The sequence below is a fragment of the Ylistrum balloti genome, unplaced genomic scaffold (genome assembly GCF_031769215.1).
Source record: "Ylistrum balloti isolate Yb309-2 unplaced genomic scaffold, AGI_CSIRO_Ybal_v1 Utg370032, whole genome shotgun sequence".
NCBI lineage: Eukaryota > Metazoa > Mollusca > Bivalvia > Pectinida > Pectinidae > Ylistrum > Ylistrum balloti.
The window spans coordinates 504124-524660 of NW_026782094.1; the positions used below are offsets into that span (position 1 = coordinate 504124).

General features: G+C 34.0%; 1 protein-coding gene across 1 annotated transcript; it reads right to left on the reverse strand.

The window, feature by feature from the left end:
* Window positions 1–9966, reverse strand: LOC132548897 (sodium-coupled monocarboxylate transporter 1-like). The gene is made up of 16 exons (XM_060212797.1): window positions 9622–9966; window positions 8503–8571; window positions 8298–8349; window positions 8076–8143; window positions 7689–7769; window positions 7334–7407; window positions 6453–6590; window positions 6103–6238; window positions 5903–5991; window positions 3583–3695; window positions 3007–3077; window positions 2390–2476; window positions 1231–1475; window positions 576–676; window positions 251–369; window positions 1–120 (listed from the first exon to the last, which is right to left on the reverse strand). The coding sequence occupies exons 1-16, from the start codon at window positions 9964–9966 to the stop codon at window positions 1–3; spliced, it is 1908 nt and encodes a 635-aa protein (XP_060068780.1).
* Between the last annotated feature and the right edge of the window lie 10571 nt (window positions 9967–20537).

Here is a 20537-nt window from a genome sequence, read left to right on the forward strand (position 1 = left end):
TCAGACAGAATTTTCGTTTTTATTTTTCTCCTCTAAATCCTTTTCTGTGTCTCCTTTACCTATAAATTTAATTTCCTGATCCATAATCCCATGGTCCATTTGGTCAAGAAGCATTTGTCTCTGAAAGAAGGAACCGGTTGTATTATGTAGAAATATATCAATCAACAAATAATGAGTGCAACGAAAATTACTTTTCTGTTAATTTCTATATAGACAGGAGTTTCCTGAATTTTTCATGATAAAGTGTTACCTTTTCAAATGGTGCACCACCGTAACACCATTTCCTAAAACCCTTTGGGAGGAACGGAAAAACGTGATCTATTATTGGAAGTATGTACCGAACATCTACTTCAGCGGGTTCCGGTCGACCTGTAACATAAGTATACTTTCAAACAAATAAATATTTTACAATGAAATTTTATGAAATATCTATACACATTTTTCGAGAAGAGTAACTTCTAAGAGCTTTTACTGATGATGAAGGTGAAACAATGGCACAGACGACAATGCTAAATGCCTAGTACCTTCCACAAGAAATGATAGAAACGCTTCTAGGCTTATTTTCATAAACTTACCTGTGAAGTAACTAACGATAGAAGCAACAATCAGAAATATGCTGATACCCAAAGTTCCCAGCCATTGGTAGGAAATGGAATACAACCTATCAAGTCCTTCGCTGAAATAAAATCACTTTATACATATCAAGTTGTATATTAAATATTGAAAAGATGATTTTATCTTTAACATTCATATTGGTTTTCACATAAGAACTAATTTCTTTTTCACATTGTCAATATTTACAAAATTACAAGTTATATCGCGAGTCAGCTACAATAGATGAATAGAGAATTCGTATTTGATTACAGTAATTCATTGATAAATATTTGTGTATTTGATGTGGTCGCACGTGAAAAAGATAATTATGATAATGAATGTGTCGTGAAATATCTTAACATGATAATCATATTGATTTACAATAATGGATTTTTCGGTACATTTCCTTAGGTTTGGTAATGTCAATAGAATATATTTTTTTTTATAACACAGCCAGTAGAAGATGTAAGTGACGTTTCGATGACAACATTGTCACTTTCATCAGACAAATGACAAGTGTTGTTTCTTATTCTATTGAAATCAATAATGTATTCAAGTTTATTACAAAATTAAAATATATATAAAGACCACTAAATATTAAAACCAGAAAAATTATAATTATAAACAGTTATATACTTTTCACTGAAACCTGAAAATACTGGTGACAAGGTAGTGGTTGATTCGGTTGACATGTAAACTTGAGTACTGGACAGAGGGTAAGTGCTTTCTAGAAACAACGTGCTGTTCATATCAAAAGCTGGACATTGATCTGTGGGACCCCCAGGTAAATACGGTGTCTTCTTCAAAGTCTTCGAAAAACTTTGTCCCATTGATATCCAGAATATAAACGTCATACTGCTGATGACCCCGGCTACAGCACCCTGTAAACCATAGAACAATGTTTCGATTTTACAAACATATTGAAAATGCCAAGGTTATCCTTCAAATTAATTAATGCCGCTTTCATTTCGCATATCATAGCAGATAACACATTATAGTAATTATATGTGTTCCACAACATTAAGACATATATATCAAAATAGAAATAAAATATTCAAAGATCAAGGGTTTTTGGGAATTCTGCTGAGATTCTTGAAAAACTATAATGCATCTAGCTTAAAACGGAAGAAGATGCTGAAGGGAACATAATTATCTCTTAATTTAGCCAATATAATGAACAGAGCCAATTTTAAGTAATTTGTTAAAAGCATGTTAAACAACCACCACATACAAAAAGACGAGCGAAGCTACATATCAGAAACTGCAATAAATGAATTCCTTGCTATCCAATATAACAACATTGCCGTGTTTGTTCACGATTTTAAAATCTAACACACTAACAGTTTCAAAAAGAAATAAACCGTCCTATACTTCTGTGTTTTACAGAACTTTTTCACGATGCTTGTTTGCTTCGATATCTACATCCGCAGGGAGCCTTTGCTTATAGAAACGGATGTCTTTATTTCTATAAGGAAACACTGAACTGATTTAACCTGTAGCAAGTAGCAAGATATCCTATCTGGTCATGTTATATTGACAACTGTAGAGATGATCCATACTTGTAGATCACATTCCGTACTAAACGATCAAAAAGTATGTGTTTAACGGCTGTGGTATATAAAAAAAAACCTCGCAGAAAGAAAGAAAGAGCAAACGCAGAGCGATGTAAGCGATAGAAATAAATAAGAAATACTTTTTAACACTATTGCGATATGAAATAGTCCAATACGAATGACGAATATTAGCCTGTATCTATTTAGATTAGCTTGCAGTGTAATTGTCATTAGAAGTTTACCTTTTTTGTAGCAGATGGAAAGTATGCTGAATATATCATCAAACCCGTCATCGGAGCTCCAAATGATGCCAGGACGCTAAAGGTTACCTTTATATAAGATTGTAAAAGACATATAAATTAATATCAATATTTAAGAAAAATTTTGATAAGATACAGCAAGACAACAGTTCAAATGCACCATGCATCTCTTCCGTTCTTCTAGGATTCACCAGAAATGCGAATAGCATTAATGTTAAACCTAGGAGGCGATTCAAAAGTGGAAGAAAACACAATCAGTCAACCTGTTTGCCTAATACTGTAATTCGCCACTAGAAATCACTATTTTAGCAGCCGGTATATGCACTGAAGCGGTTTCATTTTCGAACTTTCTTGGTTTGGCGTAGAATTTGCAAGAATTCTTGACAACTTTCAGAGTATGCCGAAAACTTATGATACATTATACTATTCATATCAACCTATGGCTATTCTTACGTTGGATTAAATAAACGACTATATATTCTCGTCGTGATATAGAAACAAAATAAATTGTCTCCATATATAAAATCACTAAAGTTCAATATCGAGGAAAACGTCTATTCCAAATATCTCTACAATATGTGTTCCAACTTTCAACTGACCTGAGTGATCGGTCCCTCAATGTTAATTATCATAAAGGATACCGCAACAGCTGCCATCCCGAACACGCTCACTGCAAGAAGGAAAAAAGGTCCGTTCTGGCTTATTATGGATGTGAGCAAAGGCTGACTTTTTGTTACTAATAACCGCTTAGTATTATGGCTTAACTTATAATTCTTAATGTCCGATCAATTTCAAAGGTTTTTTAAGGACGCCCGGAGGGAAAGAACATGCTGTGTGCGCATGTTTTCGAGGATGTTAACATAAAAATCCTAAAATAATTCAACAAAAATGAAAATCAAACACTCGGACCGCATGCCCACGTGGTCCTTACCTAATTGATAACATTTGCTGAAAGGACGTAAAGCAATATAAACTCAACCATAAGACAAAGTAAACATACACAAATGCACCTTCCCATAACAAAATGTTGGTAACATCAATACAACTGCATCATATTGCCATTTTTGTTCTCATAGGACTCATCAATAATACTTGATGTGATATTGAATCACTTGAAACATTTTCTCAGTATATATATCATAGCAGCAAAAATAAACAAGTAAGCAAAGTCTTACCTGACAATTTAGCTATGATCGTTATTTGGAAATCCGTCAATCCTTTGAATGCTGGCTTGACAAAGTCTTCCGTAAACTGTGCTGACAAGCCTGCTAAGCCGGAAGACAATGTACTGAAAATGTAAGTAATGAAAGCACATCAGGCGACATACCGCTAAATGGTGATGACACATGCTTCTATTTTCTACATCAAATTTCATTTTCAAAATATTTTTTTCTTTAACACAAGCTGTAGTATATGATCATGCACAGCACAAAATGGATTAATCAAGTATTGTCTGATGGGATCCTCAATGTTATATGACAAACTAATTGGATGCTTTCATGTCCAGTTTGGACCATTTCCGAGTGACTGCACTATCGTTGATCCTATTTTTCATGAACATAGTCTTCAAGTGATATCAGCTGTTGCAAAGAAGTTAAACACCTCAACCTAGCAATGACCGGACCTCATTTTCATGCGTTCATCAGTAATTGTAACGGATCTAATTACTCCACTTAGCTGAAATAATTACTACGTTTTATTTATGATATAAAAACATTTGAATCATTGAAGGTCGTCTAGGATGCGTGTTGCCAAAAGAGATTTAGTGAATAAACCTTTAAAAACTGTACACCACGATCCGTGTATTGTTGCTCATAGGTTAAACCAGTCCAAATGATTGAATACAAACTGGCCTTGAACAAGATCTATACTTAATGACATCATAAAATGTGAAATTTATATACCTCTTTTATATCAATCAGCGATGCCTAATCCAAATGCAATTATATTCTAGCACATGTACTTGTCGTTGCTCTAAAATTATCAGTTATATGAAAACAACCTTTTAAAAATGAATGACGTGCACCTCCCCATCCAGATTTTGACTTTCTTTCAATTTAATCCCTAAGTACCATTGATGAATCCTAGAAGGGCAAAGGAGCTGTATGATACAGTTTAATTAGTCGTTTGTCTCTAACTCTTAATCAGTAATAAAAGGTGTTATTAACTTGTGTGTCTTTTGTACAATTTTCATGTTTGAGTTACCGTCTTTCTATAGTAATTTAGTTTCTTTAAAATTGAGCAGGTAACTTAAAATATGCGCAAGGTAGTTTGGTGTTGTCGAGTCACGTATGAAAAACAGAAGAAAGGATGATATATGAAAAATAGTGTTAAGGTATCCGAACCCGTACCAGTCAGCGTGGATAGAATGCTAAACTTCAATGTGATAGCGTGAGAGTGCAAACTGTCGAGGCAATGTATGTTAATATTGCTAAATTGTCATCAAGAATTGCAAACATGACGAAACTTGGATTATATGAGTATAAGTACGCAAGTGCATTAATGCATATATGTATTTGAAAAGGAACTCTACAAGATACAATAATATCACTCTTGTTTGGTGAATAACATATGTACAGGATTTTTTTATATTGTTCTTGTAGCCACAAACTGAGTTTTTTTTTTTTTTTTTTTTGTAATAGTATTTCTTAATATTTCCATAATTGTCTAATTTTTCCACACAAAACACATCAAGAACTCAAAGTCGATAAATCTTCCTTTGCGTTTACTATTTATAACACAGGTTTACCACATGGTGACAAAAATGAAATCAAAACTTTAATTGTAGATAGAATTCAAACTCTGAATATCTAAAGGTTTTAAATTTGAAAAATGTTTTCCTTTAGGATGGTAAAATGCACACCACTTGCACTTAGTTACTGATTTCATGTAGGATCATATCAATGCCTGTAATTGTTTTTACACAACACTTAATACCCAAGGTGAATTGGAAAAATAACTAAATTGAGTATGGATCGGTGATAATGTTTCCAGTACTGGAGGATAAATCTGCAAAATCGTTGTAAGAACATATACAGCATTTATCAAACGCTATGTGGAGGAATTCCAGTGTGGTGGAGAGAATTTGGAAGATGAATGTTAAATCAGAATGAACAAGTGTGTGGAGTTGTTAAGGGACTAGGTAGAGAATCAAATCAGTATTAATACAAATATCTAGCTTTTCCTGTCTGACACTCAAAACATTTCAATATTACCTCGGAACAATACAGCATTCATAGATCTGGTCAATTGGAAATAAATCTGTATTTTACATACCTGATCTCGTTATGAAGTGTGAGTCACTGGCAGAAGATTTAATCTTACATAGTCTTCCTCAGAAAAAAATTAACCTTTTAAACGCAAATTTAGAGACGACGAACATGCAATTATAGCTCGTTGTGTAATCAGTTATAACAGTACTAGAGCTTGCTGGCCGATATGTGTTGACAGACAGCTAAACAAAAAGACATTGGAGACTCGACAAAAACGCCTTACCTTAATGACGCGCTGAAAAGCGAGGCAAGAAAGAGACCAGACATGCCTGGAAGATTCCTGAATATGTCCAGCACCATAAATGGAATGATCTTAATGTAAAATTAAAATTACATGCATTAGGTAAAACGTAATAAACAAATTATGTCAGTATAATTACACATAGATAGACATCATCTTGCAGAATTCACGATTGTGAATACCTGATTGGGATTGCTGATTTGTCCGGATTTTAATGGATCACATCCTTTGGTATAGTAATATGCGTAGGCAATGATTCCCTCGAATGCCGCCAATGACATTGTAAACAAAAAGGCGGGACCAGCAAATAGGAGGACCCTGTTAAAAAGGGAAAAAAAATTCAATAAGTCAACTATAATCTTTCAGTAGGCTAAGTATTACTTATTTTACTTGTTAATGGCAAATAAATTCTGCCATAGTTAAAACATAAAAATTCTAGATTCCTAAGGGAGAAGCCAATTTAGTTCCAGTGGCAAAAGTGTATTACAAATGACGTGTTTTGTGTTACGTTTAGTGTTACAATATATGTTACTTGTTGGCAGCACGCTGTGTCGGCATAGAACTTATCCTCTGTACAGATGATTGATTGAAAATCAAGCTAACAGTCCGTGTACTTGCTCCAATTACTAGACACCAGAATGTGTGACGCACGAACGGATCGGGGTCGAAACTAAAGAAACAATAAAAAAAAACAACACAATGTGGTACTACAAATGCATTTAGTACATGGTTTAGTGCTGAAAGTCATAACGTTTTTAGTTTTGTATGACGTTCAATGGTAACATGAAATGTTTCTTTACATAATACTGAAGATATTTATTCTTCCAGTTATCTTAAATATTTTTTTATTCTTCGGCTTTCTTAGTTTCAGTTGTTTTAAAAATTTGACATTAAAATGCCAAATGGGTACCTATAAGTGATATATAATGGCGATCAATTCAATGTTCTTACCGAAAACGACTGAAGTGAGAGATAACTGAAATGTTTAAATATATGATAGTGAACAATCGGCCAATTTCACGGTGCACTTAAAACTGATCAAGCACAACGATAGAAAATAGAAAAAAATGTAAAAGATTACTTTTTTTTTTCAAGTGAATTCGAGCATTTATAATGACGGACTATGGACAATTTGATAAGTCCTAGAGCTCATGGTAACAGATTATAATGTACAATTTCCAATTTAAACATTTAATCTATTATTATATATTCATCTACTTTGAATTTTGTTAACATTAACATGAAACCTGATAACATAACTGGCGAATTTATCAAGACAATAACATTTATGTATATGTCATTTCTAATCTCTGTTTTAATTGCCAATTGGTAGAATGTATTTAATCAAATGGATACTGTCAATACAGGTATTAAGTTATTTAGTGGAAATCGTTTTGATCCCATGTCACTTACTTGAAGAAATTCAGCCTTCCATTGTTGCGGACGATTTCAAACATCTTAGCTGTCCCTCCAGAAGTAATAGTACCCTAGTCATACACCACAAGTTAAAAAATACACATGGTAATTGATACTCATTTCTTTTTCTCGATTTTGTCAAACTTCAGGGAAATATTTTTTTTAAACTTTTAGTACAATATTTTATATGGCAATTGTAAATTTATCATTACAAATTATATCTGACAAAAAGATAAAGCATGCAAAAATAAAAGTCAACAGAAATATCAGTGAATGCACAATTCATGCCGTTTTGTCTGCTCTTCATTTCTTTCTAATGCTTGAAAATGTTAAATCATTGTCTGCATTTTACCTTTATGATAACAGAAAACATGCCAGTCAGCATAACAAGACATTGAAACACATCCGTCCATATCACAGCCTTAAGGCCACCCTGAAAGGTTTATCTTTATCTTATTATATCTGTCGAGGCAGGCATTTCTTCTGAAGGCAAATAGGCTTATATACATATAATTCTATTGCCTTAAACATGTCTATCTATGATGTATCACGACATCGATATTGAAATATTATATCAGAATTAACTTACATATACATCTCAATTTGATATTTTTTTTATATCAATGATGTCCTTTTCCAGTTATATTTGCTCATATATTTCAAAATAATAATTTTCTTGTATTGTTAGTGCAAACTATCAAAATAGCATTCATTAAAAGACAAAGAGTATGTTCCTTACTATTGAAGTGTATACGACGGACACCGCCGCAACCAATATTATTGATGCCCAAACTGGAAATTCCGTGACTGTAAGTAAATCAGAAATACTCTCCTTCATGTTTTTGAAAATAAACTAAATGCGTCAGCAAATAAGACATCGAAGAACATAAAAGTGAAAACATTCAATGCATATTTATGAGGGATTTAAATCGGTATTCTTAGTTTATGAATTATATCTTACCGGCATCTAAGGCAATAGCTGGACCATAAAGTACTATCCCCAGGTAAAATATCTAAAATAAAAATGCTGACGGATAAAGATGTGATGAATATGAAGTTATTTCAAGAAATTATCAAACCGAAACATTTGCTTTCATTAAGCTTAAATACCAAGTATACATTAAATTTTTTAAAACAAAAACCAATCGGTCTAAGTGTATACATACAGTTCCTATACCAGACACACAGGTTCCCAACAGGCGCATCCCACGTGATTTGTATCTCAGCTCTATATACTGTAATTCAGAGGAACAAAACGTTGCTGCTGAGATAAAGAGATAAATGCAGTTTAATTAATAATTGTAAACTTAATGCTGTTCTAGGGTATTTAGCTTTTTCTTTTCTTTTTGTGTGTGTGGTTTTTTTTTTTTTTGCATTTTTTGTCTTGTAGATTTACATATTTCACGCTTTCATCGAATTGTGGACACGTCAGCTTAACTACCCATCCGTTTAATTTCAAGAAGTCTAACATAGACATACATTATGTTGTTTTGATTATCTTACTGAACTGTCAAAGATATCTATATAGTCTTTCATGAAAATCAAAGTACTGTGGTTGGATAACAAAAAGGGTATTTTTTAGTAAAAAGTCCACTGCTTTCGTGGGAATTCTACCTATATCATGTTTCGTCATCGAAATCAAATATCTTCTTTTGGAAAAAGTGTAAATTTTGACTCTGGAAAATGGTACCTCTATTTTTTGTATGCCAAGTCCAATTATTTGTAGTGGGGTGATCTTCGGCTATCTTATATGAACAAATATGACCTATTTTTCCTGGATGGCTTATATTTTTCCTTCGTCTGTTTAGTCATGATTGTATATGTATTCAAAGGAAAGTGACAAGTTGTTCTCGGGGTTTTAAAGTAAAGCAGGTGTGTATATCCAATTTCCTAATTATGAATTTTCCATATTCATGGTGTTTACAGGTGATTCGATATTCAAGGGCCTATTGCAATTATCACGGTTTTCGTACAAGCAGTCATCAGCTGACGTACAAATTCGAATTTGTAACACAGGGTTTCAAAAGATGCAAATCAGTGAAAATTAGAACGGTTTACGGTCTTCTCATAGGAAAATATAATAGTTTTTGATCCTAATTAGTTTGCCTGTAGGTTAGGTTATTTGATACCTTGTTTGGATTGGCAAACATCGTTTGAGCGCATGTACGTTTCAAATCAACTTCTTTTATAAACACATGGGTGAGCTTGATTTTCTTACTCTCAAAATATGTTCACAGTATTAAAAGCAAAAATATCACGGTTAATGATAACACATTGTGACTTACCTGGTAAACACTTGTGACTCGGAGTGGATGTATAAGTGGGACCCAGATCAAAATTCCAATCAAATTAGCAAACAGAAACGCTGTTAAAGCCCACCAATACATTATACCGTGCACGAACACTTCTGCAGGAAAACCAAGCATCGTTATAGATGATTCAAATGTAACCATGAGCGAAAGTGCGACCGGAAGTACTTTCATGTGACGATTTCCCATAAGATATTCATTTGTAGTTTTCTGTCTGCCTCCAGCAAATGCAAAGTATATTCCGATAGTTATCGAAATGATGATAGCGGATCCAAACGTAATGTAATCAACCAGGACTAGTTTCGCGGTACCGTCTGCCATTTCTTCCGGTGTCGAATCCTCTACAAAACAAAATCAAATAGAACATACTTCTCGTCAATACATGTTACTTAACCTTGCGTACGGCAATTTGTAATGTGAATAGAAACGGCAATATCAAATTTATGAATACGAAAATATGCAACGGCGTCAAGAATGAAACAATGAAGAAAACATTTGAATCGTCATTGTCTCTAACCCTCATAGAACTGCACAATATTATGTCATATGACATAGCATTGTGTCCTACGTGTAAAACAGATATGTATGTATTAATATTTCAATCATACTTAATCAAAGAGGAGCATGCTACCTGACAGTGTCTATTCACAAGAGGCTCTGTTGTACATGTTAGAAAAAAATGTATGTACCTCCAATTTGGTTTAAAGTAGCAAATTGTGAAAGAACGTGTAATCCTGCCTCAGTATATCAGTTGATAGATACCGAACTGCGATGTACTATTCTGGTCAGTCAACGGTCGTATGTGAACTTTATCCTATACCGTCTAAGTTATCCCTAATCAGTAAAGAAGGTGCATTAGCAGGCAGAGAATAGACACGATTAAAATAATTTGATGACTTTAAATAAATGCATTCACCTTTGTTGATAGGAACATCGGCAGAATATGTTAATGCTCATTTGTTAAGTAAACGTTAAATATTCCGTATGTAGCCGAGCATTATCTAGAATCAGTTATTTATAGGATTCATGATACACTTTATGTATCTGCACACTACGACAAGAAACGACACAACAATGAATATGAATGAAAATGGCCACCCTTACAGAGAGGGTGACTTTGTATTTATTTATGAAATTAAAAACATATCTTACAGTTACAAAAACCGTAAAATGAACAAAAGGTTATTTTTAAGTAGTTATAATAAAAAGCCAATGTGGGGTTAACAAAAAAACCGCCACAAAGACATGACAATATGTCTTCCCCACAAAGGCTTGTTAAGTTAACGTTAAATATCCCGGATGTAGCCGAGAAATATCTAGAATCAGTTAGTTATAGGATTCGTAATATACTTTATTTACAGATTTTCCTATGTATAAACTAGAAGTAGAGTTTCCATGGAATTTGTAATGCTCTTCATAATTTCTATTGGCTTGTTTTATTCATCCTCAGATTCGTTAATATTTGTGAAAATGGCCAAGAGAGTCTTAAATTGTATTAATATATATCGTTCATGTCATTACTTTTAAACGCTGGTTTTACTGCGAATAAGTACATGTGCACTAACAATATCTGTGCTGAAGACATGTAAAAATCAGGTCTAAGCGTCTACAACCATATTGTTGTTTATCAATTTGACTTCTCTACTTCGTTAATTTTACCTCGATACTTACTTGTGGAAATCATTTCAGTGCCTGAAAAAGTTAGAGAAACACATAAAATCTAAAGCAAAATTCGCGTAATCTAGATACAAGAAAGCAAAAAGAATTAAGTAAAATTTTATCAGATTCTTAGTAGAACTTAGATAGTTTATGGCTGTGTTTACCATCGAAAGACAACACAATTCGAGACACTCTCAAAATGTACGGCAACTTGTATTAACGAATGATCTGGCTCAACATGGTAGAAGACTCGCAAGAACAAGTGAACTATGTTGAAACATAAGGTAACGTAAAAGACAATGAATCGTTCCTACTTTCCAGTTTTTTTTTCTTTTTGACATATTTCTGATAACATACTGGTTCCATGTCACATGATATGCTGTTTGAAAGTAAGTGCATTTTTATATCATCCCCGTCGATGGTGTTTACTGATTGTTTAAACAAGCTATTGTGTTTACATGTCGCAGTTAATTCGATATTTAAGGGCCTGCTTTCATTATCACAACTTTCGTGCAAGTAACGGACAAACTCGCACCACGAAGTTTAAAAAGATGCAGGTAACTGGATATTTTAGGGAAGTTTTACGGTAGTCATGGTGATCGCATTAAGACATGTTCCATTTCTATTTCCTTCAATGCGATATAGAGCTGAACTTGTTTGATGCTCATTAGTTTGTCTGTTAGTTCCGTTGCTGATATACCTTGTTCTCATTAGAGATTGTGACATCACTTTCTTAGATTGACCACGATTTCCATGGCGGATATCATAGATGACGCAGAAGACGCTTACTCTTCCTGAACACATGCTTTTTCCTTGTATTTTTTCAGGCGTCTACATGTTGCCCCAAATTTGAGTTTGGATTCTGATTATGTTGATACATTTGTAGTTTTTTTTTTGTTGTGTTGTTGTTGGTATTCTGTGGTGTACATCATATTTGGAGTGACGCTTAAACCCTTGCAATCAATCAACAGGTACTTAGCGAAAGAGAATCCTCCATTTGTAATGATTGATGGTGCGGTTAAAAGTGCTGGTGAAATGAAATATTGTACGTACCTTGTTCCCAAACTCGGACCAGATTTCAGACAATCTTAACAGCGAACATTTTGAAACTTTTTTCATCTTATGTTGGAAATAACAAAAATAAAAATAAATTATCTCATATTGATGCTATGCATATCTCAGGGGATGAAACGCCGCACGCGACCGTGAATATTTCCGCCTCCTATTATTGTAAATATGCGTTATTTTCATGATGTTTTGAATTTCAAGCAATAGATATTATGTGTTAAGGGAGACAACTCATGTATAGAATGTCGATATCTTAAATTCTGCACTACCTGATGGATTGTTTGTTTGGTTTGATATTACGTATTGTCTATCAATAGCCATTCCTATTTCATTTTTATAACATTCTTAGGAAACATACCCTTTTCAATACTTGTGCAGAAACACTATTGATATGGCGAGTGCACTTACCACCGTCACCATACACTAAGCTCTGGTGTATTAATTTTTTGTCCAATTACTACTCTATTATCGAGCAAAATATATAGATATATTGGTTCCTGTTTTCCTACGGAGGTTACAAATTCTATCTTTAGCGGACTATGTCTTAAATACATTTTTGTCCTTATTCATATCATTTGGTATACCCTTAACGTATTGCAGATGTATACTTGAACAACTCTGTTTGTCTGTTGTTAAATATGAGAACCAATAATTTCAATGAATTTTCACTTCAGGTTAAGGACCATATACAGGTATGCAGTCCCGTGATTTTTCCTTTCTCTTAACAATCTACATAGGTTTCGTTATAATGGCCGATAGCTCATCAGCTAAGATAAAATTTATTTAAACTTGGTAAAAGATGTATCTACTGGAAACTTCATGATACTTCTAATTGGTAAAATTGAGTTATCGTCCAATTCAGTAAAAAAAAAGTGTGACAAAAATAAAAACTTCATTCTTCATTCTAAAGATAAAGTTTATTCAATGATAAATAAATCTATAGATCTATCTTGGACAAACGTTTGGATAAATATCAGCAGTAATAACAAACTCAGGAGAGTAGCAACAAGATCTACAACCCCCCCCCACCAAAAGAAAAAAAAAAACCCAAAAAACCAAACTTTCCGACAAATACAAAAAGAAGATAGAATTATAACAAGGCTCAGATTGGGCCATACTAAATTAAACGAAAACAACCGAATACGGAAAGACTTCTCACCAAAATGTCGTCACTGCAAAAACTTAGAAGTCATAGACAATAAATTTCTCTGGTGTAAGAAACATACAACAGCACGCCAAACATTTTTACAGGAATTAGAGAAACTAAATGTATCCCCAAATAACATGCATACAATACTACAACCTAGCCCAGCAGAATCCACAAACTGACACTAAAATACCTTACTCAAACAGACTACAGAGACAACATTTAAAAACAAGCATCACAAGGGAGATAACTCTTACAAACAAATGGACCACGCATACAAGCTACACAACTACATAATTTCAAGGTCCAATGTCCAGCATAGGTTCCAGATAAACGGGAACCTCGGGATACAACGGTCATCGACTGGTGATCAGTCGGATTCAGGCTTTGTACACTGGCTGGTAGCCTCTGGAACCCGGTTTGGTAGGGCAATGGGGATAATTAGCTCTCGATATGTCTTTATACAGAGCAATTTATTCAACGCTGGACGAAGGGCAACATGACTAAACACAATCATCAAAATACATAAGAAAACTGTACAAAACATTCCAATAAACATACTTATCTGCCCCCGACCCGAGCATTCACAAGACAAATGAGACAGCATAAACACCACAGAAAACTCTCGCACGAGAAATAGAAAACCAACCTAAAGCAACACAACATACATCACATCAAAGACAAGTACACACTATCTAAACACATACTACCTAAAATCAGGTACAAAATAGCGGTAGGCCCACTTTATCTAAACCCCTTAAACCCAGATAGTTATTTTGATAAACACAATAGGACTTATAGCCGTAAAATAAGCAGAAATTGTTACATATTGATCAATCAGTCTTCTATCCATATATCCATATTCATATATAAAAAAAATAATAAAAATAAAAAATAAAATAAATTTCTAATACTAACATGGTACAACTCCTAAATACATAACATAACCTAAATACCCCTAGCCCCACCCTGAGTAGTGAATCCCGCTATCGATCTTGAATAACCTTACACTAACGTACCACTTTCTACTCCACTAACTCCTTTTAAAACCAAGCACATTAGCACAAATAAACACAAGTCGGTAAGGTGAAACAATGTATGTTGTCGGGACAGAATGGAATTACAGAAAGTCATAGACATTTTGGAAAGTAGAGCATGTGATTCTTTCTTACTTATTATTGTCTCAATCCATTTTATTTTAAGTCATGATGTTCCAAGTCTTCTAATATAAGTTTTACAATAAGTTATTACTCAGCGACCGGGTCCGCATTTTCGATCAAGTCAGTCTTTATATTTGCCAAATGTACATTGATTATTACAACTGAATCATGTGTATATGGGGAAATATGTATTTTTGTAAGACTGTCTATATCACTTTCATATAACTCTATTTCTATAACAACAAGATTGTTTGTGAGATGTTAGTTTTAGCTTAGTATCAATTTATCAGTGTACCAGGCGATACGTTATACTTCTGGTTTTGTCGAATGTATATTTACTTTCAGAAAACGTATCCAGCAGTGGTAGTTATGTACTGTAATATTGTACTTTAGTGGTGCTAGCGTTCAGTACTGGTGATAGTGTTAAGTAGTGGTGATAGTGTTTACTAGTGGTGATATTGTTTAGTAGGGGAGATAGTGTTCAGTAGTGGTGAATGTTCTGTAGTTGTGATAGTGTGTAGTAGTGGTGATAGTGTTTAGCTGTGGTGATAGTGTTTAGTAGTGGTGATAGTGTTTAGCTGTGGTGATAGTGTTTAGTAGTGGTGATAGTGTTCTGTTGTGGTGATAGTGTTTAGCAGTGTTGATAGTGTTTAGCAGTGGTGAGTGATCTGTAGTGGTGATAGTGTTTAGTAGTGGTGACAGTGTTTAGTAGTTGTGATAGTGTTTAGTAGTGGTGATAGTGTTTAGTAGTGGTGATAGTGTTTAGTAGTGGTGATAGTGTTTAGTAGTGGTGATAGTGTTTAGTAGTGGTGATAGTGTTTAGTAGTCGTTATAGTGTTTAGTAGTGGTGATAGTGTTTAGTAGTGGTGATAGTGTTTAGTAGTGTTGATAGTGTTTAGTAGTGGTGATAGTGTTTAGTAGTGGTGATAGTGTTTAGTAGTGGTGATAGTGTTTAGTAGTGGTGATAGTGTTTAGTAGTGGTGATAGTGTTTAGTAGTGGTGACAGTGTTTAGTAGTGGTGATAGTGTTTAGTAGTGGTGATAGTGTTTAGAAGTGGTGAAAGTGTTTATCAGTGGTGATAGTGTTTAGTAGCGGTGATAGTGTTTAGCAGTGGTGATAGTGTTTAGTAGTGGTGATAGTGTTTATTAGTGATGATAGTGTTCAGTAGTGGTTATAGTGTTTAGTAGTGGTGATAGTGTTTAGTAGTGGTGATAGTGTTTAGTAGTGGTAAAAGTGTTTAGTAGTGGTGATAGTGTTTAGTAGTGGAGATAGTGTTCAGTAGTGGTGAATGTTCTGTAGTTGTGATAGTGTGTAGTAGTGGTGATAGTGTTTAGTAGTGGTGATAGTGTTTAGTAGTGGTGATAGTGTTTAGTAGTGGTGATAGTGTTTAGTAGTGGTGATAGTGTTTAGTAGTGGTAAAAGTGTTTAGTAGTGGTGATAATGTTTAGTAGTGGTGATAGTAGTGGTGATAGTGTTTAGTAGTGGTAAAAGTGTTTAGTAGTGGTGATAGTGTTTAGTAGCGGTGAAAGTGTTTAGTAGTTGTGATAGTGTTTAGTAGTGGTGATAGTGCTTAGTAGTGGTGATAGTGTTTAGTAGTGGTGATAGTGTTTAGTAGTGTTGATAGTGTGTAGTAGTGGTGATAGTGTTTAGTAGTTGTGATAGTGTTTAGTAGTGGTGATAGTGTTTAGTAGCGGTGAAAGTGTTTAGTAGTTGTGATAGTGTTTAGTAGTGGTGATAGTGTTTAGTAGTGGTGATAGTGTTTAGTAGTGGTGATAGTGTTTAGTAGTGGTGATAGTGTTTAGTAGTGGTGATAGTGTTTAGTAGTGGTGATAGTGTTTAGTAGTGGTGATAGTGTTTAGTAGTGGTAAAAGTGTTTAGTAGTGGTGATAGTGTTTAGTAGTCGTTATAGTGTTCAGTAGTGGTGATAGTGTTTAGTAGTGGTGATAGTGTTTAGTAGTGATGATAGTGTTAAGTAGCGGTGACAGTGTTTAGTAGTGGTGATAGTGTTTAGTAGTGGTGATAGTGTTTAGTAGTGGTGATAGTGTTTAGTAGTGGTAAAAGTGTTTAGTAGTGGTGATAGTGTTTAGTAGTGATAGTGTTTAGTAGTGGTGAAAGTGTTTAGTAGTGGTGATAGTGTTTAGTAGTGTTTATAGTGTTTAGTAGTGGTGATAGTGTTTAGTAGTGGTGATAGTGTAGTAGTTTATAGTGTTTAGTAGTGGTGATAGTGTTTAGTAGTGGTGATAGTGTTTAGTAGTGGTGATAGTGTTTAGTAGTGGTGATAGTGTTTAGTAGCGGTGAAAGTGTTTAGTAGTTGTGATAGTGTGTAGTAGTGGTGATAGTGTTTAGTAGTTGTGATAGTGTTTAGTAGTGGTGATAGTGTTTAGTAGTGGTGATAGTGTTTAGTAGTGGTGATAGTGTTTAGAAGTGGTGATAGTGTTTATTAGTGATGATAGTGTTCAGTAGTGGTTATAGTGTTTAGTAGTGGTGATAGTGTTTAGTAGCGGTGATAGTGTTTAGTAGTGGTGATAGTGTTTAGTAGTGGTGATAGTGATTAGTAGTGGTGATAGTGTGTAGTAGTTGTGACAGTGTTTTGCAGTGGTGATAGTGTTTAGTAGTGGTGATAGTGTTTAGTAGTGGTGATAGTGTTTAGTAGTGGTGATAGTGTTTAGTAGTGGTGATAGTGTTTAGTAGTGGTGACAGTGTTTAGCAGTGGTCATAGTGTTTAGTAGTGGTGATAGTGTTTAGTAGTGGTGATAGTGTTTAGTAGTTGTGATAGTGTTTAGTAGTGGTGATAGTGTTTAGTAGTGGTGATAGTGTTTAGTAGTGGTGATAGTGTTTAGTAGTGGTGATAGTGTTTAGTAGTGGTGATAGTGTTTAGTAGTGGTGATAGTGTTTAGTAGTGGTGATAGTGTTTAGTAGTGATAGTGATAGTGGTGATAGTGTTTAGTAGTGTGATAGTGTTTAGTAGTGGTGACAGTGTTTAGCTGTGGTGATAGTGTTTAGTAGTGGTGATAGTGTTTAGCTGTGGTGATAGTGTTTAGTAGTGGTGATAGTGTTTAGTAGTGGTGATAGTGTTTAGTAGTGGTGATAGTGTTTAGTAGTGGTGATAGTGTTTAGTAGTGGTGATAGTGTTTAGTAGTGGTGATAGTGTTTAGTGGTAGTGTTTGATAGTGTTTAGTAGTGGTGATAGTGTTTAGTAGTGAGTGATAGTGTTTAGTAGTGGTGATAGTGTAGTGGTGATAGTGTAGTGGTGATAGTGTTTAGTAGTAGTGGTGATAGTGTTTAGTAGTGGTGATAGTGTTTAGTAGTGGTGATAGTGTTTAGTAGTGGTGATAGTGTTTAGTAGTGTTTGCAGTGGTGATAGTGTTTAGTAGTGGTGATAGTGTTTAGTAGTGTTGATAGTGTTTATCAGTGGTGATAGTGTTTAGTAGTGGTGATAGTGTTTAGTAGTGGTGATAGTGTTTAGTAGTGGTGACAGTGTTTAGTAGTGGTGATAGTGTTTAGTAGTGGTGATAGTGTTTAGTAGTGGTGATAGTGTTTAGTAGTGGTGATAGTGTTTAGTAGTGGTGATAGTGTTTAGTAGTGGTGATAGTGTTTAGTAGTAGTGATAGTGTTTAGTAGTGGTTATAGTGTTTAGTAGTGGTGATAGTGTTTAGTAGTGGTGAAAGTGTTTAGTAGTGGTGATAGTGTTTAGTAGTGGTGATAGTGTTTAGTAGCGGTGAAAGTGTTTAGTAGTTGTGATAGTGTGTAGTAGTGGTGATAGTGTTTAGTAGTGGTGATAGTGTTTAGTAGTGGTGATAGTGTTTAGTAGTGGTGATAGTGTTTAGTAGTGTTGATAGTGTTTAGTAGTGTTGATAGTGTTTAGCAGTGGTGAGTGATCTGTAGTGGTGATAGTGTTTAGTAGTGGTGACAGTGTTTAGTAGTTGTGATAGTGTTAAGTAGCGGTGATATTGTTCAGTAGCGGTGACAGTGTTTAGTAGTGGTGACAGTGTTTAGTAGTGGTGAAAGTGTTTAGTAGTGGTGAAAGTGTTTAGTAGTGATGATAGTGTTAAGTAGCGGTGACAGTGTTTAGTAGTGGTGATAGTGTTTAGTAGTGGTGATAGTGTTTAGTAGTGGTGATAGTGTTTAGTAGTGGTGATAGTGTTTACAGTGTTATAGTGTTTAATTAGTGAATGAAAGTGTTTAGTATGGTAATCATGACCTATATATAGTTTTAGACAAAGGTTTCTATTGAAACAATACTGTCCTTGTAGTTAAACATCAAAGGACTTCAATACACCGTTAACAAAGTAATAGTATTATCTATGTAGTGTTAGTATCTTTGTTGCTGATGGGTGTATTTTAATTGTGAAGGTGTTATTGTTGATTGTTTAATACCGTTAACAAGCAGGGTCAAAGGTAATGAAGTCTATGTATATATAGGGCGATTAGTGTTCACGTGATATAGGCATGTCTTTAAAAATAACTTTTAAATGAAGGTGTGAAGATACATTTTAAATGATGACTATTTGATTTGTTAATGTATTTAACGTATTATGAAGGCGAAATGAAGTGTTTTTGTGATAGTGTTAATTTACGAAAAATTGGTTTTGATAAGGTCACGTGACACACAGGAATCGTATAATTTTCAAATTCAACATTTTCAAATTTCACACAAAGATTAGTATGCAAATGTCGCAATATGATTTCTAAAACGAATGGACCTAATTTGAATGGTAAATTTTACAATGTTATTTTTATTAATTAATGAATGAAAGTGCCTATATAGGTAATCATGACCTATATATAGTTTTAGACAAAGGTTTCTATTGAAACAATACTGTCCTTGTAGTTAAACATCAAAGGACTTCAATACACCGTTAACAAAGTAATAGTATTATCTATGTAGTGTTAGTCTCAATACACATCCCGGGGGTATATCGTACCTATGAACAATTACAACTAATACTAATTAATTTGACATCCATCAATCAATACAAGATCTGTTATGATCAGAAAGATGCAAACTATATCTTTGTTGCTGATGGGTGTATTTTAATTGTGAAGGTGTTATTGTTGATTGTTTAATACCGTTAACAAGCAGGGTCAAAGGTAATGAAGTCTATGTATATATAGGGCGATTAGTGTTCACGTGATATAGGCATGTCTTTAAAAATAACTTTTAAATGAAGGTGTGAAGATACATTTTAAATGATGACTTTGATTTGTTAATGTATTTAACGTATTATGAAGGCGAAATGAAGTGTTTTTGTGATAGTGTTAATTTACGAAAAATTGGTTTTGATAAGGTCACGTGACACACAGGAATCGTATAATTTTCAAATTCAACATTTTCAAATTTCACACAAAGATTAGTATGCAAATGTCGCAATATGATTTCTAAAACGAATGGACCTAATTTGAATGGTAAATTTTACAATGTTATTTTTATTAATTAATGAATGAAAGTGCCTATATAGGTAATCATGACCTATATATAGTTTTAGACAAAGGTTTCTATTGAAACAATACTGTCCTTGTAGTTAAACATCAAAGGACTTCAATACACCGTTAACAAAGTAATAGTATTATCTATGTAGTGTTAGTCTCAATACACATCCCGGGGGTATATCGTACCTATGAACAATTACAACTAATACTAATTAATTTGACATCCATCAATCAATACAAGATCTGTTATGATCAGAAAGATGCAAACTATATCTTTGTTGCTGATGGGTGTATTTTAATTGTGAAGGTGTTATTGTTGATTGTTTAATACCGTTAACAAGCAGGGTCAAAGGTAATGAAGTCTATGTATATATAGGGCGATTAGTGTTCACGTGATATAGGCATGTCTTTAAAAATAACTTTTAAAT

Bases quoted from the DNA above. Each gene is read 5' to 3' on its own strand.
- LOC132548897 (XM_060212797.1), bottom strand. From the start codon at position 9,966: ATGGCAGACGGTACCGCGAAACTAGTCCTGGTTGATTACATTACGTTT. The intron at 7,408-7,688 runs GTAAAATGCAGA...GTGTATGACTAG, and splicing joins TGTTTTCTGTTATCATAAAG to GGTACTATTACTTCTGGAGG. The intron at 6,239-6,452 runs GTAACATATATT...CCTTTTTAACAG, and splicing joins ACACAGCGTGCTGCCAACAA to GGTCCTCCTATTTGCTGGTC.